At 42.3% G+C, this 24,753-nt stretch overlaps 1 protein-coding gene across 1 annotated transcript in view; it reads right to left on the bottom strand.

Moving 5' to 3' along the window:
- The window catches only part of N4BP1 (NEDD4 binding protein 1), a 65,333-nt gene that overhangs the window by 21,759 nt on the left and 18,821 nt on the right, over nt 1-24,753 (bottom strand). The window contains exon 2 of the mRNA XM_055145605.1: nt 5,358-7,042. Within this exon, the coding sequence (XP_055001580.1) occupies nt 5,358-7,042 (1,685 nt within the window). The remainder of the gene's footprint in view (nt 1-5,357; nt 7,043-24,753) is intronic.

The following is a 24,753-nucleotide window of genomic DNA, read 5'->3' as shown; positions in this document are numbered from 1 at the left end:
GGATCCGCTGCCTGCAAGGCAAGCGCCCTCCTTACTGCACTCTCTCTCTGCCCCACCTATGTTCTCTAGAACATACATCTCTTTTTTCCTCCCCGCACATCTTTCTAAACAGTTTCAATATAAACTATCTTCACACACACAAAACACACACACACACACACACACACACACACACACACACACACACACGAGCGTGCGCACGCTCCCCCCCACAACAAAAAGCCAGCAGCAGAGAAGGTGCTTGTCTTATATGTAGTCAACCTGGGCTCAATCCCTGACACCACACAGATAGGATCAACCTGGAGCATAGCCAGGTGTACCCACAGGCCCTGCCCAACCTAATCATTTTCCTTAGGTGGGGGTCAGAGGAGGAGTTATGTCAGGTATTACCCAGTGGTGCTAAGGGCTAGTCCTGGTACAGTGTTTTGGGGGGAGGGGTCACTCCTGGTAATACTCAGGAGGTCAACCATGCAGTGCCGGAGATCAAATCTGAGCCTCCTGAATGTACAAGAAGCTCTCCAGCCTACTGAGCTAATCGCTCCAGCCTTATAAGTCTTAAGAATAATTCAATAAATCATAACTAAATGCCTATCAAGAGCAAAGTACCTTAGATCATGTAGGCTGTTCAAGAAGGACTAGACACAAATCACTTTCATTTTATAAATGGAGTTTATACCCCGTAATTCACATTTAATGCTAAAGCAATTTGTTTAGAGAAGGGATTGTTTTCAAGTTAAAACAATTATCTCAAAGTGAGCAATTAAGTGACATTTATCACGTTCACAGTGCTGGGAAACCACCACTTTCATCTTGTTTCAAGATACTTTCTTTGCTCCAAAATAAAACCCTCATAACCCTTAAGCAGTCTCCTCCTAAAATAAAGGTTAATTTTAAGCTACTGTTATTTTTAGATCAAGATTTTTCACATCAAATTCCATCATTTAGGATAATATATCCTCTCAAAAGAATTTTTCAAAATAAACATCTGTGAATTCAAAGAAAACCGAGATTTCTCCTAGTCAGTAAGTTTTCAAAAGAGTTGGCAAGTGTTAGCTTGTGGTTTCCCTTAGTGCATTCATTCAGCATTGTTCAAGAGATGGCACTTGAAGCCAGAGCCATGACACACCTGCACTGGGTACAATTCCCAGCTCCCCATATGGGTCCCTGAGGCGGCCAGGAGTGATCCCTGAGTGCGGAGTCACAGCAAGCACAGAGCACTGCCAGGTGTTGCCCCCAAACAAACAAAAGACTAAAGAGAGGACACTGTAAGGGTGTGAGAGAACATGTGGATGTGTTCAGGACTGTCACAAGGACTCAGAGGACACTAGGGAAAGTGGAGGACTAGGGAAGCGAACACATGCAGACAATATACTACAGGTCCCTAACAGACCATCCTGAGGAATATACTGAATTACTACTACTCCAAAAGGATTTTTTAAAGTGTCACAATCACTGCTTATTTGATACTCATTCGCATTTCTTATTCTTTGAACACCAATTTGGAAAATCTTTCCAAATATAGATAAAATGAAAAGGGATTTGTATTATTCACAATAAATCATAACCTAAATTTTCTATCATTTCACTTAAGAAATTGCAACGAGGAACTAGTGCTGCACTTAGACCGTGGGTGACTGAAAACTGCACTTTACAGTTTTACTTAGATAATGCTACACAGCTGTAAGCCATTGCCTGGGTTTCCCCACAAAAGAAATGCCAGGAAAAAAAAAAAGTGAAACGACAATAGATTGTGTAGCACAGTCCTCGTCCCTATTGTTCATCGATTTGCTTGAGCGGGCACCAGTAACGTCTCCATTGTGAGATTTATTATTGTTTTTGGCATATCGAATATGCCATGGGTAGCTTGCAAATGATAGATAGTATTATTGGGGCTGAAGTGATAGCATAGTGGGTAGGTGTTTGCCTTGCATGTGGCCACCATCCCGTATGGTCCCCTGAGCACCGCCAGGAGCAATTCCTGAGTGCAAAGCCAGGAGTAACTCCTGTGCATCGCCAGCTGTGACCCAAAAAGAAAAAAAAAAAAAGATAGTATTACTTAGAAACAAAGACAAGAATATTACAAAGTTTTAGTATTGTCAAACTTTAATGTGAAGTACTGCCATTTTCTTTTCCTTGACAGCAAAGTGATATTAAAAAAGAAATAAAGAAAACAAAAGAATCCTGTATTTAAGTAAGTGTGCATACTTTTTTTTCTTTTTTTAAAATATGATTGAGACCAGAAGAGTAGTACAATGAATAGGGCACTTGCCTTGCATGCAGTCGACCCAAATTCAATCCCCGGCACCTACCAGGACTCGAGCCCTAAACCCAGAGCCAGGAGTAAGCACTGAGCACCCCTGGGTGAAACCCCAAAACAAACCAAAAACAGCTGAAAAGATATACTTGATTTTCTTCAAAGGGCCGCAGATGGGGAATAAGACAATGTTTGAAATGATGGAACAAGACTGAGCAAGAGATAACTAGTGAAATTGAGAGAAAAGCACAAGGGAATCCCAGGTCACTGTAAACTACAATTCATCATACTATATTCTGATGTATGTCTGAAAATTCTAATAAAAAAATTTCAAAACAAATACACAATAAACATTTCAATAAAAAATATTTTCAACTCATCAAGTACACTTCTTTTTTTGGTATTTTTGTTTTGGAGTCTCATCTGGCAGTGTTCAGGGTTTACTCCTGGCGGGCTTGAGGGACAGTAAGCAGTGCCTCGGACAGAACCCTGGTTGGTTACATGCAAAGCAAGTGCCTTACCTGCTGTACAATGGTTCTGGCGCCTCCTCAAGTATTTTCAAATAAAGTCAGCTCACACACAAATCTTTTAAACTCTCTTAAGAATGAGGCTGCCAGGGGCCGGAGCGATAGCACAGCGGGTAGGGCGTTTGCCTAGCACGCGGCAGACCCGGGTTCTATCCCCAGCATCCCATATCGTCCCCCAAGCACCGCCAGGAGTAATTCCTGAGTGCAAAGCCAGCCCCTGAGCATCACTGGGTGTGACCCAAAAAGGAAAAAAAAAAAAAAAAAAGAATGAGGCTGCCAATTTCGCTGGGGCTTCCCAGATGGAGTAGGTGCAGTCTCCCCGCATACTCCAGATAGAATCCCGGGGACCAAGAGCTTCCACAAGCAAGGCCCAGGTATGCAGGTTCCAGGACTAAATCTCCATGCCGCATGGCAGCAGAGGTGGTGGACTATAACTCACTGGCTCTCCTTGTTGACCTGGATGTCACCCCCACAATGTGCCTCTGGGTGTTATCTTAGCACACTAACAGCCCTGGTCCAGAAACGCCCGATTGAATCGCAAAATGGATTGGTGCCCGACAGAAATGTCTCTGAAACCCAACTATTTCCAATCTAGGATTCCAAAAGCATGTGGCTGTGGCACCCAAGATATCCAAAATGAGCAATATGGACAAGAAACTATCTAGCATCTGCCCCTGGAGGCAGGTTTGAATGGTGGCGGGAAAATTCAAGCAAAACATAATGCCTTAAAGTAGTGAGAGAGTTTTGGGGAAATTGCCTTCCATGGAGGCAGAGTGAGGACTGGGATGTGGCGGGGGAGGAAGGTACAGGGGGACATTCTGGGGATATGATGGTGGAAAGTGTGCACTGGCGGAGGGATGAGCGTTCAATCATTGTACAGCTGAATCTCAAACATGAAAGCCTTATAGCTTTGTAACTGTATCTCATGGTGAGTTAATGAAAAAGAAAAGTAACGTGGAGTTTATGCCCAATTCAAAAAGCTTAATCAGTGGCTGAATAAATAGCAGTACTCCTACATTAAAAAAAAAACAAAGGAAAGAGGCTGTGGGAATGGAGTGATATTCCAGCTGGGTATGGCCCTTACCTTGTACATGTCCAACCAGGTTTGATTCCCAGCACCTCAGGAGGTTCCCCAATCCCCACCAGGAGTCATCCCTGAGTGCAGAGTAAGCCCTGAACATGGCTGGGTGTGGTATTCCCACCCTCCACACCCACACCCATACTTATATCCACGAAATGAGGCCACAAAAACTAATTCATAAAACTATTACAACTTCTTACCATATATCCCGCCCGCACGGCAGAGCATGGCAAGCTACCCATGGCATATTTGATATGCCAAAAACAGTAACTGGTGCCCGCTTGAGCAAATCGATGAACAACGGGAGGACAGTGCTACAGTGCTACCATGTCCAGGTGCCTGATTTCTTGAAATGCAGTTAACTAAAATGCTTAAATCCTGAAGTCTACTTCAATATGAACTAAATTTGAGAAATGAAAGACTCCTATGAGTTGCTGAAGCACAGCATAAAGATGTTCTTGGGAGAAAGCAAAAGCAAAAAAAAACTCCTCAGTTTCAGAATGGACCCCAAGATCTAACAGCTCACTGGTGCCCAGCAAGAGAGAGTGACTCTATCCTGTCTTCTCAGTCACTGAGAAGCCACTCTTTAGAAAAAAAAACCTAATTCCACACCAAAAGTGGGAAATTGGGTTAAGAAGAAACTTTTACTAAAAGTTGAGATCTGGGGCTGGAGCAAAAGCACAGTGGGTAGGGCGTCTGCCTTGCACTCGGCTGACCCGGGTTCAATTCCCAGCAGCCCATATGGTCCCCTGAGCACTGCCAGGAGTAATTCCTGAGTGCAAAGCCAGGAGTAACCCCTGTGCATCACCGGGTGTGACCCAAAAAGCAAAGCAAAACAAAACAAAACAAAAAAACAATAAAAGTTGAAATCTAGAAAATATTTCAAACAGATAAATTTGTTTAGAAATTTGCTGTTCACTATCCAAAAAAAAGAAAACCCAAGCCAAATCCCAACAACAGAAGCACATCAGACCAACGTATACTGCTGGTTAAAGACCTATTATACTGGCCCCCAATTTAAGGAGTTTTTCAAAATGCAACTCAGTGACCCCTGAAAATTTACTAAGAAAACAGCAAGTGCCCCTTCAATTGCACTGAAAACTCCAACCACCTGGTCCTAGTGCCCCATAGCATTCATTTTAGAAAAGACTTGCCATTAAATAAAAAGCGAAACAAATCTTTTCCCAGAGCACCACTTAGGAACTCAGTACCTAGTGGTATTCTGGAATGTGAACTTAATGGTTTACATCTCTATATTGATTACTCAGCAATCATACATAAAAAGTAAAATTCTCTATCTTCTCTTGTCCTGGGAAACTGTCAGCAGGGTGAAGCATTTTCCAACTCCAGAACTCAAGACAAATTTTTGCCATGAAATGTTTGTTTTCCAAAAAATGCTACAGAGCAGCCAGACACATTGGAGTTCTTACAGATACAATGCTAAGACACTGATTATAACCTTCTCTAAAATTAAGTTATAGAAAAGTGAACTTACGTAATTGCGACGTTGCTTCCATCTATAACGATGTGTTTTAAATCTGTTCTCCCTGGTTCATTTTTTAATTCCAGCTTGTAGGGTATTTTCAGAGTATCTCGAAACCTTTGAACCCCCGTAACTGAGGAATCGATATGCTCAGAAGTTCCTGCCAACCTTGCATCAGAAGCTGAAGATAACAGTTGAGGCAGCGGCATCGGCGGAGAAAGGGGTGGGCAGTTTGGCTTAGGCTGCGGAGAGCTACAATGTCCCAAGCGATTTTCACAAGCAGACTTCATATTTGGAAGCAAGGGGTCTCCTTGCTGCAAACCATTTTCAGGGAAAGCTGGAATTCTGGATTGGTGACTTGAGGCTCCTCTTGAAACAAAATTGACTTCTTTGGGACTTAAAGAGGCAACAGAAGGTGAAAGACCATCAGTTTCAAGGTCTGTGTTACAAGGGTAGTTCTGATTTGAACTCCAGATTTCTTGCTTCTGTTCTATTGGCACTGTCCTGATAGTATTGATTTTGCAATTTGAGGTACATGGTTTTGATTCTGCTTTGAATGGTAAGTGAGAAAATCGTTCTACTATATTTTGCTGTGTGTGACACAGAGTTTTCTTTGGAGTAGAATCTGCTCTAAGCTCATTTATGCTGCCACAAACACTTTTGTTTTTGGTTTTATTAGTTTCAGTATATATAGTACCCAGTGAAATTTCTGTGTCTTCTTGGAATCTTTTATTTTCTTTTTCAATTTCCTCTAAGAGCAGTAGTGGTTCCGTAGATGGTCCATAATCCCTAATAACTTTTTCAACAATTTCTTGGGAATAACCCATGGTTTTAAAGAAGTTCACAAGGATGTTATATTCCATTTCCTCAGTAGTGTCTTTTACATCTGGACTTAAATTTTCAGGATCAGCAGAAGAATCAGATAGGTCAATGCCTGCACTTCCAGATGGTGTCTTACCATCATGTAAAAGCTCCCCCTCTTGTATATTTTCTAATGAAAACTGCTTCTTGGTATGTCTTTCTTCAGAATCAGAAAATCTCCTTTTGTGACAAACTCTGTCTGTGGAAAGCGCCTCTTCATCTGGAGTTAAACCATTTACTGGAACAAAATGTACATCTTGTGAACTGGATAAAACTGTGTCCATTTGTTTTGTAAGCTCAGAAACAGGAGTTCCGGCTTTACTTCTTGCATCTTCCTGCAAAACTACCTCATCACTGGAAATATTCAGACCTGCAGCACTGTTCTGTGTAATCTCTCTTTGTACAGAATCTCTAATTTCAGTAACATCATCATCTCCTGTTTCAAATAGGTTGTCCTCACCTTGTGTGAGTGCCAAAAGTTCTTTTTTCAACAAAGTGGGTAAAATTAACAAGTCCATCGTGTACCAGTCTGGATGAGCTTCAACAAATTGTCTGAATTCCCTTTTTACCTCTGATTCTTTGTGACTGCTGGGTAAGTTCTCATTATTCTCAAAGAGCTTTACAAACTGCTGAATGTGACTCCGAGCCATGACCACAGCTTCAGCACTTCCTCGGATGCCAAGAAGCCCGATGTCCAGAATGCAAAGATCAGCACAGGTGTCCTGAATCAAGCTCTTCAGAAACAGGCTCTGGGCCCCAACAAAAATGCAATGCATGGCCTTGGGGTAACATTCTTTTTCTTCTAGTTCAGGTTCACAGATTCCTTTAATATATTCCTATAAATAGAAGAAATGAGACTAATTTACAAAAGCTCCTCACAGCACATATTATGTTACAAATATAAGTATATAAAAATCAAAGGCATGCAAACAACTCTAGGGGGGAAAAGTCATGCATTAAAAGATTTCAAATAGGTAAATTGGGGCCGGAGCAATACCACAGTGGGTAGGGCGTTTGCCTTGCACGCGGCTGACCTGGATTCGATTCCCAGCATCCCATACGGTCCCCTGAGCGCTGCCAGGGGTAATTCCTGAGTGCAGAGCCAGGAATGACCCCTGTGTATCGCCGGGTGTGACCCCAAAAAGCAAAAATGAATGAATGAATGAATGAATGAATAGGTAAGTTGTTTAATTTCTCCCTGTGTTATCTCCTAAAAATTTCATATTTAAATCTGTAAGTGGAACTGATTTTTGTGTTAGGACTCTTAGAAGGTCACATTTTCTGAATTAAAGATATCCAATTGTTCTGGAACCATTCTTCAAGAAACCATCTTTTCTCTACGGCACTGTTTTTGCATCTTTGTCAAAAATTAATTTTTTCAGAGGATAACACGTAGAATTGATGCTAATTTTTTTCTAAACATTGTGTAGACTTCTCCAGTGAAACAAGCTGAGATTGAAAATTTGTTATGAGAACTTTTAAATTACTAATCCTATTTCCTTAACAGCTCTGCCTAGTCAGGCTCAAACCCCACCAAAGCATGGATCCTTGAGCACCAGAGCAGAGTGAACCCCCAAGCATCATCAAATTTAGAACCCTCCCAACCCAAACCACCACAACACACATACACAGTCACTTCTTTTTTTTTTTTTTTTTTTTGCTTTTTGGGTCACACCCGGCGATGCACAGGGGTTACTCCTGGCTCTGCACTCAGGAACTACCCGTGGCGGTGCTCAGGGGACCATACGGGATGCTGGGATTCGAACCGGGGTTGGCCGCGTGCAAGGCAAACGCCCTACCCGCTGTGCTATCACTCCAGCCCCCAGTCACTTCTTTAAGCTTCCATGGCACCTGGTAAGAAATCTGTTGTCATTCTAATTGTTTCCCTATAGGTGGTGTTTGAGACACCATTTGGGATGCTGGGGATCAAACCCAGGTCGGTTGCATGCAAGGCAAATTTCCTCCCCACTGTACTATCGCTGCAGCCTCTCTTTACATCGCTTTACTCTGGATGCTCTCAAGATTTTTAATTTCCAGAACTGTAGTAATAATGTCTAGATGCAGAATTTAAATTTCTCATATAATTGTTTGTGTCAAGTGATCTCTTTCGTAAGGGCAGTGGAGGGGAGAAGGGAGGAGAAGGATTTGTGCAGGCACACCTAGTGGTACTGAGGGAGATGGCAGGAATGAGCTCTGGCCTGCAGGGCACTCCAGCCTTCTGAGTGACTTCACTAGCCCTCACTTTCTTATAGGGTTGAGTTTACATCAAAATTTGGTAAAGTTTTGGCCTTCTCTCACAAATGAATAAAACCTTTTTAAGCACATCCCCCCCCCCCACACACACACTCCTATATTCTTGTTCAGGTAACTTCTATTTTTCTCTCTTTAAATATCAGTGACGCTCCTGTCATTTCCATTTTAAAATTATGTCCATCCAGTGTATTTTCTCTTTTGTTGCACCCATGGTGTTGGGGATTGCCCCAGACCAGAAATGTGCAAGGCAAGTGCTCCACCACTGAGTTAAATCGCTGGCCCAATCCAGTGTTTTTATTTCAGTTAAAGATTTTTAGTTTTAACATTTCCATTTAGTTCTTCTTTAAATTTTCTATTACTAGAGAATTCCTGTTTTTCAATTTTAAAAGTATCCGTAGGAACATTTTTATAGGCAGTCAAGTCGGTTAAGTAATTCCAACATCTGTCTCTTGGGCACTGGTGTTCACTGTCTTTTATTATTTTAAAAATTATCATTGGGAACTGGAGAGACAGTATAGCAGGTAAGGGGCTTGCCTTGTATGTAGCCACCCCAGGTTCTATTCCAGCAACCCAAATGGTCTGAGTTGACCAGGGGTGATACCAGAGTGCAGAGCCAAGAATAAGCCCTGCACACAGGCAGGTGTGGCCAAAAACAAACCAAAAATGATTAGGTTGTTTTTATCTTTTTTGGCGGCATTCCAGGGATAGTCAGAGGTGACCCCCAGGACAGTGCTAAGGGGTTGCTCCTGGCAATGCTCCAGCGTCAGTGCAGTTCTAGGGACCATCCAAAGCAAGCATTCCAGCCTTTTGAGCTATCTCCCTATCTTTTAAGAGGTCATCATTTCCCTGGCTCTTCACATACTAAGAAATTTTGGATCTGCAGCCATTTTAAATACCACGAAGTCGCTATGTTGTTTTTTTAAATCCCAAGGTGCATGTTGGTATTTTTGTGCTGGTGGGTGGGTGATCCAGCTAATTCCAGGCTGCAATCTCCAATCTCGCCTGAGCTTTGGTTCTTCTATCAGTTCAGATTTTTCAAAACCCCAAAATGCTGCTATTTATATTCGTCCCGAGTGGTATCTAGTGGCCAAGGCAGGACCCATATGGTAGTTTTCTGTTTAGCTCTCGGAATTTTTTTTTCTTTATGCTGATGAGTAAACAGATGAACTGCAGCTTGGTAATGAATCATAAACAACTTTTATGATGTCACTTTCCCCTGCTCTTTCTAGTTCCTGTATTTCTCCAGGCCCTTTTCAGTTCTCCAGCCATAAAGATAAACTCTCCTTATCTCAATTTGCCTTGTACTTCTAAACTGCCTTGCTGAGGACTCAGAGAAAAACAAAGCAGACTGGCCCCATTCTCTTGAAATCATAATAATCCCACTAGAGAGAAAGATTTTCCTCCTCCATTTTCCAGGGGTGTGGGGGAAGGGGACAGCAGTGTCACAATCAAACCCAGGTCGTAAGCAATGCAGGTATGTTCTTTATAGCTGAGCCATACTCTTCTCCCTACCCCATTTTTTGGGCTTTTGGACCACACTCTGCTGTGTTCGGGTGGTGCTATCAAATCTCGGGTTTCCATATACCAAGTATGCACTCTAGTTCTTTGAGCTATCTCCTCAGTTCCCTTAGATTTTTTTTGACCTCTGCAAGCTTCTACTGTCACCACCATGGTATGTTTTTGGAATCTGGGGTACAGTGAAATGAAGGAAAGACACAAAATGGAGTTCTCATATTCTCTAGGTGCTCCTCTTTTCTGCCCCTCTGCCAACAGCAGAGGCTTCTGGATTCCTTCTGTGCCCTGGAACCCATTCTTATTAGCAGGCTGGAGGTCAGAAATCACAGGGGGAAAAAAGGTACATTCACAACTGCTTAGGACGGGTACTTTGAACTTTGATCTTCCTTCCCAAATTGCCTGCTGCTGTTTGTTACATTTCAGAGTCCTCTGAGAGCTGTTTAAGTACACTCTGTCAAGATTTTATAGCTGTATCAGTGCAGGGTGAAGTATACTGGCTTTCTTCTTAGAAACAGAACGTCTGGTGCTGGCTATTAGTATTTCTTAAAGAGATAATTCCTGTTTAAATATATGGCTGAATTCACACGAGTCAACTACTGTTCAAACTACTATGCAGCCACTCTATAAGGAAAAGTCAATCTGGATCCCACGTTTACTCTGGACTACTGTTATCGGCAACCTGGAACGAAGAGGTTTCTTCTCCAAGTAAAGGAGTTTCAAAACAAGGAAGTTAATTTTCTAACCGATGAAAGGTAAAGTCTCTCCATGAACCATCCCCTCCCACACCAAAGGCTTCAATGTTCCATTTATATTTTGTATGAAACTTGAAAAAACACAAAAATCAAAATAAGCCTCACATATTCAAGTGATAAACCAAACACAAATACAAGAAAACAATCTAGTAAAGCAAGGCAGAAAAAAGCCAATAAAATAAAACTTTCCCAAGATATGAGAAAAAGGAACCCCTAAAACTGTTATCAAGATGCTGAAAATCAGAATAAGAAAACCTTCCAGATTAAGAATATAAGTAAATGGATGAGGCTAGAGAGAGTACAGTGAGTAGGTAAAATTAAATGATGGCCAAAATAAGAGTCAAAGGAAGAACTGTGTGACACAGTAAGGCAATGCAAATTGCCTCAAATTTTCAACGCAAATTTCTACAAGCAAACAGGGCCAGCATGATAGTACAGCATGGTGTTTGCCTTGCATGCGGTTGACCAAGGTTCAATATCCAGCATCCTATTTGGTTCCCAGAGCACTGCCAGGAGTAATTCCTGAGTCCAGAGCCAGGAGTAACCCCTGAGCATAGATTGTCGAGTGTGGCCTCAAAAATCAAAAACAAAAGGCCCCACAAAGATGAAGAAATAAGGAAAATAAGAGAAAAGAGATTTTAAATCGTAGGTCCTCTCTCTAGGAGACCCTAAATCCAAATAACTAGGATGCCCCAAAAGAAAGAACGGCAGGGTTGGAGGAGGGCACTTGCCTTGTACATGGCAAACCGGGGTTCAATCTCCGGCATCCCATATGGTCCCCTGAGCACCAAGAGTAATTCCTGAGCTGCACATTAAGCCAGGATTAATTTCTCAACATTGCCAGGCTTGGCCAAAAAGCAAACAAAAAAAGAGTGGCAACTGAAAAGAGCACAAATGGGGTGGAACGGAAGGGGGACTTAGTAGCATTCAGGGGGGGCTGGAGCGATAGCACAGCGGGTAGGGCGTTTGCCTTGCACGCGGCCGACCCCGGTTCTAATCCCAGCATCCCATATGGTCCCCTGAGCACCGCCAGGGGTAATTCCTGAGTGAAGAGCCAGGAGTAACCCCTGTGCATCACCGGGTGTGACCCAAAAACCATAAAAAGGGTCCATGGGTCATTCCTGATTGAGTTACAGCTAATCAGGCTGGATAATTCAGTGCTTGGGCCTAGTAGCTCTAGGAACCACCTTAGTCACAGTTCAGTGGCCACTCAGGACCATCCAGTGGCCAGGGATCGAAATCAAGTCCTTAAATATGCAAGGCATTCTATTTTCTTCTTCTTCTTGGGTCACACCCAGCCGTGCTCAGGGGTTACTCCAACTCTGCACTCAGGAATTACTCCTGGCAGTGCTTAGGGGACCATATGGGATGCCAGGGATTGAACCTGGGTTGGCCGCATGCAAGGCAAATGCCCTACCCACTGTACTGCTTCAGCCCCCCACCCCTGACTCTTGAATTATCTACACGGACCTAATATTTATGTATTTCTTGAAATGGTAATACACAAGACACCATGCATATTTCGTGGGAAAATTATATTAAGTATTGAGTACAAAATCGGTGATTGGAAAAAAGGAGTAGGCAGCAATGAATTTAAAATATAAAAGGAAAGTTGAGTATTTATATCTCTATACATTTTATCTTCTACATCAAATATAAGGCAAGGGGGAAAAAAACATTTCTATATGTTAAAGACCTAGAAAATTAACCCTAGAGACCCTTGAGAAGCTGTGAGCTATGTTTTAACTAGTAAATTCAATCCAGAGTGGCAAATGTAAGGCCAAAGATCACAGTAGTGCAGCAGCCAAGTTGAGCAACCAGCTGACTAGAGGAGCAATGGAACTCGGGAGCTCTCTGGGGAAAGATGACTCAATGAATAGACCATGTAAAGGAATGTCTGTAAAATACTAAGTGTATGTGGAAAGCAAATGTCACAAGCAGATGAAGACAGGGCAGATAAAATACGTATTTTAATTAAAAGCTGGGGCCAGAAAAAGACAGTACAGTGGGTAGGTCCCTTGCCTTGCATATGGCTTACGCAGGTTCCATCCCCAGGATCATCCTGAGCCAGGAGCCAGAAAGGAGTAAACCCTGGGCATAACTGGGGGTGGCCCCATCCCTCTCCCCTCCACACACAGAACAGCCATACCAGAGAGAAGACAGAATGCAATAAGTATGTGGCTTTGCAGTGAGTTATACTTATGCCATAAATCCTGCTTGCTTCTAACTTCGACTTAAAACAACCAACTCAAACAGCCAATGTTGGTGTCTTCGTCCATTCATGTAATGAACACAAACTACAGTGGCTAGTGAAGAGAAATTTCTCACTGTTCTGGAGGCTAGATGCACACAGTCGGGGAGAGGGTCCTCTTCCAGGCAGAAAACTTCTGACTTTCACATTACATGAGGAGTAATGAGGCTCTCTAGAGCCTCACTCATTAGGACATTACCCTCATCCAGGGCTTGTCCTTGGGACATAATCACCTTCCATCTCTGATCAGGCTTTTTCAGCACATGATCACTGGGGAGCCACTGGCTATGCAGGGGCCCGGGGCCGGAGGGCAGAATGCAGATAGCTTTTGCTTTATCTTAAAGTAATGCCTAAGATTTAGGAGTACAATGTTTAAAATTATTTAGGTAACCAATGAACAGCTAAAAGCAGTTTTAATAATAAGTAGTAGTAGAAGTTACCTCCAGGAAGCTGAAGGTCAAAAGCAAGAACTTCTATTTATTTATTTTAAAGCCTCAGAGGCCAGAGAGATAGTAGGGTGGGTGGAGGGGGGGGGCGGTTAAGGAGCGTGACTTGAACAGACTGGCCCTGGTTTAATCCTGTTATGGAATATGGCCCATCGCCAACCCCACCCCAGTAAAGTCAGGAGTGTCCCAAAATCTCCCTGGCAATCCCCTTCCTTTCTTCCCTTCCCCAAGTTTACGGTTTTTAATATGGGCTAGAGAAACAAATCAACAGGCTGAGCACATTGTTTTGCCTGCACACCACTTAAGGCCCACACACAAACAACAAAACCCTCAGTAATATTTGATTTTTATTTGGTATGTGTCTGTGTGTGTGTGTGTGCGCACGCGCACCAGGGATTGAAGCCCGGCAAAAAACATGCAAGGCCCTGTGCTTTACTATCAAGCAATGGCCATGGCCACGTAATATTTAAATATACATACACATATATATACACCTACATAATTTTGGCACACTCCTTAATTTTTTTAAAAAAAACTTAAAATGCATGCAGGGCTCTAGAGAATAACTTTGTGACTGAGAACAGCTGCCTTGCAAGTTTAAGGTCACAAATTCAATCCTCAGTGTGACCACACTGTACCACTACAAATGCAATTACCTATAATTCCTGGTACCACAAGAGATTACCGGCCTCACCAAAGTTAGGGGTGTGTGAGCATAGCACACTGGAAGTGTGAAACCCCATCACTTCCATCATGAGCACCACTAAAAGACATGTAGCACCAGGACCAGGAAGTGTAACACTGGCAAACTCCAGACCCAGAATGTGCACAAGACCAACCCTGCCAAGTACAATTATAAAGGAGTATACACAATTTTGGGGCTGGAGTGATAGTACAGTGAATAGGACACTTGCCTTGCATGTGGCCGATCCTGGTTCAATCCTTGGCACCCCAGATGGTCCCCTAAGCCCTGACAGGAGTGATCACTGAGCAGAGCCAGGAGTAAGGTCTGAGCACCAATATGTTTGGCCGAGAAGGGAGGGAGGGAGGGAGCGAGGGAGGGAAGAAGGAAGGAAGGAAGGCAGGCAGGAAGGAAGGAAGGAAGGAAGGAAGGAAGGAAGGAAGGAAGGAAGGAAGGAAGGAAGGAAGGAAGGAAGGAAGGAAGGAGGAAGGGAAGGAAGGAAGGAAGGAAGGAAGGAAGGAAGGAAGGAAGGAAGGAAGGAAGGAAGGAAGGAAGGAAGGAAGCTAGGAAGGAAGGAGGGAAGGGAGGGAGGGGAGGGAGGGGAGGGAGGGAAAGAGAGAGAGAAAAAGAGAAAGAGAAAGAAAGAAAGAAAGAAAGAAAGAAAGAAAGAAAGAAAGAAAGAAAGAAAGAAAGAAAGAAAGAAAGAAAGAAAGGAAAGAAAGAAAGAAAGAAAGAAAGAAAGAAAGAAAGAAAGAAAGAAAGAAAGAAAGAAAGAAAGAAAGAAAGAAAGAGAGAAAAAGAGAAAAAGGAGAGAGAAAGAAAGAAAGAAAGAAAGAAAGAAAGAAAGAAAGAAAGAAAGAAAGAAAGAAAGAAAGAAAGAAAGAAAGAAAGAAAAAAAAGAAAGAAAGAAAGAAAGAAAAGAAAGAAAGAAAGAAAGAAAGAAAGAAAGAAAGAAAGAAAGAAAGAAAAAGGAGAGAGAAAGAAAGAAAGAAAGAAAGAAAGAAAGAAAGAAAGAAAGAAAGAAAGAAAGAAAGAAAGAAAGAAAGAAAGAAAGAAAGAAAGAAAGAAAGAAAGAAAGAGTGCAACCACTTCTGCCTGCTGCTAGGTTTTCCAAGTGAGGACAGTCTACGGTAGATGTCACTTGGCCTACTCAAGAACAAGAGGCAGCCCCATCCTTCCAACTAGGTGCCAGCAGCCTCTACACCCAACCTGTGCCATATTAAGGGGCCCACACAGCTCCTGATGCAGCAGATCGACCCAGCATTTTACACACTGCTCTCACAGCTATGCTTCCTGTTGTTCAGGAAAGCCAGGCAGAGAAAGAAGAGAGCAACCCCAGACTTGATCTAATCCCTCAGCATCTTCAAGGGGGTATAATACAAAGACTCACCACCAGCACAACACGAACACTAGAAAACCAATGGGCAAAACACACAGATGCCCAGCAAGTTCAATGGGCAGGATCAGTACCAACCAAGGCATAACCACCACCAACCAGTTCAGTAAATCTTCAATGACTCTACTGACACCATGATGACAATGTTTAATGAGCTCAAAGAAAATTAAATTTGCTGCTACATGCAGGGACCTGGAGAGTACCATGGTAAATGAAGCTCGAGGGAGAGAAACTGACAGAATTCTCTCTCTCACATGTAGGACACAAAGAAACACAATGGTGGAATAACAAATGCCCAAAGACAACAGAAATAAAGAACCTAAGAACTGGTCTGCAGTAGGAAACATGCTACTGGGATAACCTAGGGAACATCACAAAGAGGACAATGACTGGTGGGGGGAGGTGTTCAACAGGGAGGGGGTGGTGCGAAAAGATGGTAAAATGTTAGACATATAACAGTTATACATATAAATAACAGTCCTGTAAACCATGTAAAAAAAACCCTTGTTTTTTAAAAGCACCTAGCACAGAGGCAGAGTGGGTGAGAGGCAGTGAGCAGGGGCACTGGTGGAGGGAAGTGACGGCGGAGGAGACTGCTGCTGAAACACTGGGCACTGCCTGCCTGGAACCCAATCAGGAAAGAGTCTGTAATTTCAAAGTGACTAAATAAAATATATGTATATATATTTTTATATACACACATACAATAACTTTCCTTGCACGTGGCAAAACGAATTTTAGTCTACCTTCCACAAACTCAGCCTTTCTCATAACAAAGGGAGTTCTTTGCAACCTTTGCCATTCAGAACATCACTAAAACCAGAATTAAAAAGACTATTCAAGAACCTGTACAGTTAATTTGAGTAAAAGTCTCTCAGCACCACTGTTCACATCTACCATTTCTGATTACGGGCACCTGTTTGAAGAGAGAGTCCACTGTCTCCCAGATAATGTGGTTTGAAGCAGCTGACTAGAGTGGAAAAACACCTTACCTACCCAAGAGAGCACACAACAGTAAATGATAACTGACAACATAGGTGCAGAATAAAAAATTTAAGGAAGACATGCAGATAATAACCATGATGGATAAAAATATAATCTATATGAAGATCAACCACCATGAGTGTAGATCTGACAGACTCAGACAGCTGCCAGGAGCATAACTGCATCCTGACACAACACAACAGAAGATACACCAACCACAAACTGACCACAAATCATTGAGGAAGGAAGGAGAAACTATATAGACAAGGAAGTTCTTTACGCATTAGATAGATTTCTAAAATGCTTCAGACTAGTTCTCTGACCATACACTGCAAGATTCTCAAGTGTTCTCATATTTAGATTCTCACACAAATAGCACTGCATCTCTAAGAAGTGGAAGATTAATTAATGCAACTTCTAGGTATTGACATAAACCTTAGGAAAAACACTTCATATCATTAAGTTAAAATATATAAAATAGACAAGTCCACTTGTTCTATCTTTAATAATACTGTTATAAAAATAATTTTCCCAATGCACTTTGAATGTTTGCTTTCTGCTCCACTGTTGTTCTCATTGTCATTTCTAAATATCTATAGTCAATCCAAGTGGGATTACTTAATCGCTCCACAAGAAAAGATTTTCCTGCATAAATGTACTTCTCTCTGAGCGCACTTCTAGAAACAAGACAGGAGCTACATACACTGGGTATCCACTCCCCTAAACTTCATCCCCACCTTATAGTTTGGTTCTGTTTTTCGGCATTGGGGTCACATCCAGCAATGCTCAAAACTTACTTTTGGCTCTATGCTCGGGATCACTCCTGGTGCTCAGGCACTATGTGCCGTGCTGGGGATGATACCAAGGTTGGCCAAGCCCTCATCCCCTTATATCTGTAGAGCTCTACATCTGTACAGTTTCTGGAACTCTCAGCTTTCCTGATCAATTTATATTTCATGTTTACCCAAATAATGTCTTTAGGTTTTCAATGTCATTTTGGTCACTCTTCTCATGGAGGCAAATTTTATGAACTACTGAAACTAGTGTTTCCTCAACTGGGAACCATATGGCTACTCAGTGAGCAAGTCACAGTCAAAAATCACATAAATGGAGGGGGGGGGTCAGAGAATTAAGGGTGAAGGCCAATAGGCTGGAGGCTGAGTAAGAGGGCACAGAAAGCGAACAAGATTAGGAGGGAGGTAAGGGGAAACAATATCTCAAACAGCTTGTTCCTTTTCACCTCAAAACTCCACCTTTCACAAATTTTTTTCTCCTTGATTTTGTTTTAAAGCAATGCCTTCTTTCCAGGTTCTGACTCACCAGTTCCTTACCTATAAACATGTATTCATTTATCTGATCAGACAGCACTTCCCTCAGCCCCACTGCCTTCACATGGGACCACTACACCCATGATTTATCACCTCCGAATGGGGGGGGGGGGAGGTAATCTACAATTACACCTAACGTGAACCCCCCTTGAAATTCGGATTCTACCACTTTTTATCTATTACCACTAGAGGAATTAGGCCCCACTTGGTAGTTCTTGAGGATTATACCTACCTTTGGATTAGGGGTTGTGGCCACCAATGATCAGGGGATCATGAGGTGCCAGGAATTGAACTTGGTGAAGAGCAGGGAAGTCCTTACTCGCTATAGTATCTCCCCAGTTGGCCACCTTTCTTGAACATCAGAAAGGTGCCAGATCGATAGTACAGTGGGTAGGATGTTGCCTGCCATGTGGACAACCAAGTTAAATCCCCAGATCCTATACAGGCCCCCAAGCACCGCCAGGAGTGATTCCTGAGTGCAGAGTCAGGAGTAACTGCTAACTAAGTATCACTGAGTGTGACCCCAAAACTAAAAAAAACAAAAATTAAGAAAGTCAATGACAATTACCACCAATCTCAATTACTTGTTCTCTGCATTTTCCTATTTATTTCGCTATTAATAATAGCATGCTTCTTTAACTCTTCCCATCCTACCTGCTGTACTATCGCTCAGTCACCTTTTATTTAAACACAATGGTTTATCAACTTGTTCATGACGCATTTGTTACAGGCATTTAATGTGAGAAATTTTTATATGACCCCCATACATAAAATCAACAATAACAAAACATTTGCTGATAATAAAATTTATTTTAAAATAGATTTTTCATGACCCCCATATTCAGTTATGAGATCCTGTTGTGACCATGACTGTTGTGATGCAGTTAAGAAATGAGGCTCTACAGCAGAATATTGTTACCTAACTTCTTGAGAAGTTCTTTCCTGCCTATAGTTGCCTGGTAAAAATCAGTTTTCAGAGGCTAGTTTTACTGCCTCTGCTGTTCCCCCCTAGTCTTTTTCTTTTTTTTTTTTTTTTCTGTTTTATTTTTGGGTCATACCTGGCAATGTTCAGGGTTACTGCTGGCTCTGCACTCTGGAATCACTCCTGGTGGTGCTGGGGGTGGGGTATCATACAGGATGCCAGGGATTGAAGTGGGAATTGAACACTTTACCTCCTATTCTCGCACTGCACCACCCCGCATCTTTTTATTTTTCCACTTTATTTAAACACTATATGGTCCACAAAGTTGTTCATGATACATTTGTAACAAGCATTCAATACTCTTAAGACCAATCCTACCTTCATGACCTTCCCTCTACCAACTGTCCCCATTTTCCCAATCACCCTCAAAGCTTACTCCTGTAGCAAGCCCAAAATAATTTATTTTGTACTGCTTGTTTCGACTAAGTGGCTACTGGAATTATATATATAATATATATTATATATTATATAATATATGCAATATATTATATATAATAAAATATATATATATATAAAAACTTCAATAAAAGAAAATGCTTCTGTGGTACAATCCCATCTAATTTTGTGTGCTCCTACTAAGATGTTAGTATTGTAGAGCTTGGAGGTGTCACGTGGCTGTGAACATGGTCACCCACTCCAGAAAATCCAGAATACTTAACAGGGCAGTTTATAAACCTGGGCCAGTAGATGAGCTTACATGGTGGTGATGTGAGATGTGGGTGTGGCTGTCGGGGCTTATAGAAATACAGCCCCCGCACCCCCCCCACACACACACACCCCACCCCAATCTTTAGCTGCTTTTTCTCACCTCGTATTTGTGGTAACATGTCTCCCCTCTCAGTTATACTCTCATAGACTCTTCAAGTTTCCACCATATCTTTCTCACATCTGGGGTTAACTTATCTCTAAGTTTTATTACTATTATAGACTATCTTCTGGCATTTCTACCAGATTCTCCCACAAATGTCCCAAACTTAAGAGGTCTGAACCAGGGTTAGTAGTTCTCTTCCACTCTATCTTTGGTCCAAGTTCTCTTTCAATGAAACACAGTCTAGATTCCAGCCTTTCTCTCTCCTTACAGCTCTTCTCAAATAACTATCATATGTTAACAATACAACCAACCCTAAACGCTTCCTTCTGCCATCAGTCTTTGGCCCACACTCTAATCCCTAATAACACTATCAAAATTATGTCTAAGAACATACCCATTCTTAACGCCTTCTAACATTACCCAAAAATGCCTAAAAGAATACCCATTTTACATCCTTACTCTAAGGCTTTCTGGAACTTTTTAATGCACAGAATATTCAAGATCCTCAGAACATATTCAAATGTTCTGGGATTTGGACTTTAGCCTATTTTTAACATTTTCTTCCTTCTACTCTTAGCCAAAAACACCTTCCAATAATTTGAGACAAGTGGATAGGACCAATGTAAACATGTTCTCTGCACACAATAGTCTCACTTAAGCTGTAACATTTATCACAACTCTACGAGAGCCCAGAGACTAGTCTTAAGTCATTTAACACAGTAATTATGAGCCAAGTATGAGTCTGTTCTTATTGGGGACACTGGCAATGTTAGGAGACATTTCTATCATCACAAGTAAGATGTTTCTGGCATCTTGAAGGCAGAGCACAGAGGCCAGAGGTACTTTGAAATACCATAGAAGAGTGCTGGGGTAGGAGTCAGGGCTCCAGCATGCAAAGCACACAGTCTTTGAGCTATCTCCCGGGCCCCCACAATAATAAACTGGCCAAAATGTCAGCAGTGCTCTGAGAAACTCTACACCAATCAATAGATAACCAAAAAAAAGTGGTTAAGTCAAAACAGGAATTGAATCTGGGGACACAGAAGGACATATGAAGCATATATTCATATAAAGCATGAATTAATAACACTGAGAAAGTGGTCAAAACAAGGGAGGAGGCATGGGTCTGAAGTAGTAGTACAGCGGGTATAGATTTGCTTTTGCGAACAGCTGACCCATGTTGGATCGCTGGCATCCAACTGGCCCTCTGAGCACAGCCAGGAGTAACTCCTGAGTGCAAGGTAGTAGAACCACTGAGCATCATCAGGTTATCCTGAGGGAAGGGAGGGCCCACCCCTCCCCGCAAGCTGCAGGTCAGAAGAGGAGGATGCCTTTATAGTTACATAACATGTAAAATATCAAATACTTCTAAATGTGGAGAAAAGATGGTTTTTGAATCTTCTGGAAATTCACCTAAGATACTATTTCTTACTGATTAACTCCTAGACTACTATATTAAAATGTAAGTTTGTGTTTTTGCTCTTCAAACCTGTATTCTCCCTTGAGATCTCTCACTTGCTTGTCTGTTTCTTTGCTTGCCAATTTCCACACTGGAGACCACTTTTCTCTTGTGAACACAGGCTTCTCCCATTCTTTCCCCTCGTGTTTTTCTAAATAAGTTTGAGTAAAACCTAACTTGCTTCAGGTTGGGAGGGGGTGGGGTAAGGAGGGGATGTCAATTTTGTTGAGCAAAGAAGCCAATTTACTTGGTCTGGAAGAAGGGTTATCTGCAAAGATTATTATTTCACTGTTCTCTAAGATAATAGCTGATTTCTTCTAGCAATACAATTTTTTTCCCCATTAGCCTTATTTTCAGTGCCGACAGTCTCTACCACTTTTATGTTCTGGTTCCCTCAATTACGCGAGTTACCTATCTGACAGTCACACTGGGGAACAAAAAAAAAAAAAAAAAAATCACACTTTGGGGTAAAGACGGTAGCTCAGTGGCAAAATCACCTGCCTTGCAATCCTGAGGTCAGTGGCTCCATGAGTTCAATTCTCAGTGGCTCTGCTGTTTGGGATCCCTGGTACGCAGCAACTGGTGGGCAACCCCTGGCAAGCATCACAATGGGCGTGTATGATCTATGCACTTTGAAGCCATAGCAACAAAGGGGGGGAGGGGCCTGAGAGAATTCAGTGCATGTCTTGCAAACAGTTGGTCCAGGTTTAATCCTCAGTACCACACACATGGCCTGGGCACTGCCAGGAGTGATCCCTGAACACCACTGGATGTTACCCAAGTACTCAAAAAAAGGGAGGGCTAGGGGAACTTTTTAAAAATTCCACATTAGCAGTTCTGTTTGCCCCATGAAGATATACAAGAATTATTGTTTGGAGTTAATGCACTGAAGTTAACTAAGGAACCCCAAACATGTTCCAGCTCCCAAAGTGAACTCCAATCAGAAAGAGAAGTTTATTTATGCCAACTCCTTGTTCTGTTTTCTTCTGATTTTATTTCTTCTTTATGATTTCCTGCTAACACAGCCCTTTTCCCACGGGCTGAGAAGCCAGGAGCTATATGCTACTGGGTCATTCTCAACTGCCTTTTTAATCTTTATACATATAAATCTACAGAGGTATACATGAATGTACAGGAGTCTGATTTTATGGCCTGACCATGTGCCAGTTCTACCAATAAAAAAATATTTTCTTTTTTGGTCAAATGAGAGATAAGAAAATCTGGTTTGGTCTTTTTGGATTTTCAGTTTGGGCACAAACATTATTTCAGAACCACTGCAAGACCCTCTTTTTTTTTTTTAACAGTCCGGTTTTGTTTCTAGATTACTTTTGGCCTGTGGCTACGTGTGCAGAAGCAGGGACGAGTGTGTTCTGGACCTGGTTTCAACCCCCAACACCACGTGGTCTCAGCATTGCCGAGTGTGACTCAGGAGGCCGAGCACACCACTGAGGTGGCCCTGATGGTTGTAGCAGCACCACAGGGACCAAGCAACACTGTATCCTCAGGTCTTGACAGACCTGCTGGCCAGGTGGCTGAGTATGCCTGAAAGTGTCCACGTGCCCCCAAGCATTGCTTGGGAGGGGGGGGGAAGTGTGGAACCAAACCTGAAAAGCCTTTATTTCTCAGTGCGGGTAAAAAAAAAACAGACCCCTATTTCCAGAGCTATTAATACCTAAGATTACAAAGCAGAGTCCAACTCCTGCAGCCTGTACCTGTACCCTGTTCCCCCCAGTACCCTAAGTGTTATGCAAAGACCCCTATGCTAGAAACCTCCAACTTGCCCTGCCCACAGGTCCGAAACAGCACAGCCTAGACAGCTGTCACCCAACGGCCTGTTTCCCCCTCGAGCACTCTAATAACAGTGTTGCACAAGACTCCGAAGTCAGGAACAGCCACCTCAACCCAGAAGCACATTACTTCCCTTCTTATAGTCCAGGGGCGATACACTGAACTCTCGCACTGAACTCACTCTGCCCCCAACCACATTACACTAACACTAATTTAATCCTAGCTCCTACCAACTATACCCACAAAAACCACACAAAGGTAGCTATGGGGGATTAAACACTCGATAAAAATAAAGACAAAGCAATAATGCAGTGGATAGGGTGCTTGTCTTGCACACTACCAACCTGGGACTGATCCCGGTATCCCATAAGTTCCCCCACGCACCACCAGGAATAATTCCTGAATGCAGAGCCAGGAGTTACTCCTAACCACCATCAGGTGCAGCCCAAAAACAAAACATAACAACAACAACAACAACAAAAACTCATCACCTCATCAAAAATACTCTACCCAGCTAAACTGTAATTCAGACTTGAAGAAACAATACAAAGCTTCATGGGCAAGCTACCCAGCTACACTTTAACCCAGACTTGAAGAAACAATACAAAGCTTCATGGGCAAGCTACCCAGCTACACTTTAACCCAGACTTGAAGAAACAATACAAAGCTTCATGAGCAACCAACAGCTCAGGGACGTTGTTCTCTTGATGCTAACTTTGCGAGAAGCATTGAAGGGACTTTTTAAAGACAAAATATGTTTCACAAACATGTCTAACTTGTACAGATAGATGACCAAAAAAACCTTCACATCAATAATCTCACTCTCAGGGCCAACACGATAGTACAGCAGATAGGGTGCTTACTACAGGTAAGGGGTCCTGAGTCCAATACCCAGCACCTGCACAGTGCCCCAAGCCCCAAAGGAGTGATCCCTGAGGTCAGACCCAGGATTTTATTTTTTTGCTTTGCTTTTTATTGTTTTTTTTTTTTTGCTTTTTGGGTCACACCTGGCGATGCACAAGGGTTATTCCTGGCTCATGCACTCAGGAATCACCCTGGCGGTGCTTAGGGGACCATATGGGATGCTGGGAATCGAACCTGGGTCGGCCGCGTTCAAAGCAAATGCCCTACCCGCTGTGCTATAGCTCCAGCCCCCAGATCCAGGATTAAGCCCTAAGCACCATCAGGGTGGCCCCAAAACAAAATAAAACAATAACCTCAATGCCAATAGCATAATGTCCAAGTCAAGAAGCCGAGACCAATATGGTGGATCAGAAAACTGAACCCAACTATCTGCTATCTATAAGAACACATCTGAACAGTCAGGAAAAACACAGATTCAAAGTCCAAGGATTGAAAAACAGTATTTACAACACCTTTATTGCAAACCACAACAGCTAATTAGAGAGAGAGAACAGAAGGGAATGCCCTGCCACAGTGGCAGGGTGGGGTGGGGGGGAGATGGGAGTGGGGAGGGTGGGAGGGACGCCGGGTTTACGGGTGGTGGAGAATGGGCACTGGTGAAGGGATGGGTTCCCGAACTTTGTATGAGGGAAGTATAAGCACAAAAGTGTATAAATCTGTAACTGTACCCTCACGGTGATTCTCTAATTAAAAATAAATAAATTAAAAAAATAATAATAAAAAAAAAAGAAAAACAGTATTTAATGGAAATTCTCTTAAAAAGACTGAGAGGCCATACTTATAAAAGACTACATAGATTCCAGGTTAAAAAAAAAGTTGGTCATTTCTTAATGATCAAGGGATATATAATACATGAGGTATATTAGTACAGAAGGAAAAAACTCACATCCTTAAATATATATGAACCAAATGAGAGACCATCAAAATACTTGCTGACAAGTCTGAAGGGAGACATTGACAGTAACACAATAGTAGT

Source organism: Sorex araneus, chromosome 8, assembly GCF_027595985.1.
Source record: "Sorex araneus isolate mSorAra2 chromosome 8, mSorAra2.pri, whole genome shotgun sequence".
In the NCBI taxonomy this organism is placed as follows: Eukaryota; Metazoa; Chordata; class Mammalia; order Eulipotyphla; family Soricidae; genus Sorex; species Sorex araneus.
Note: the sequence above shows the minus strand (reverse complement) of the source record. Positions and strands in the feature narration are given on the sequence as shown.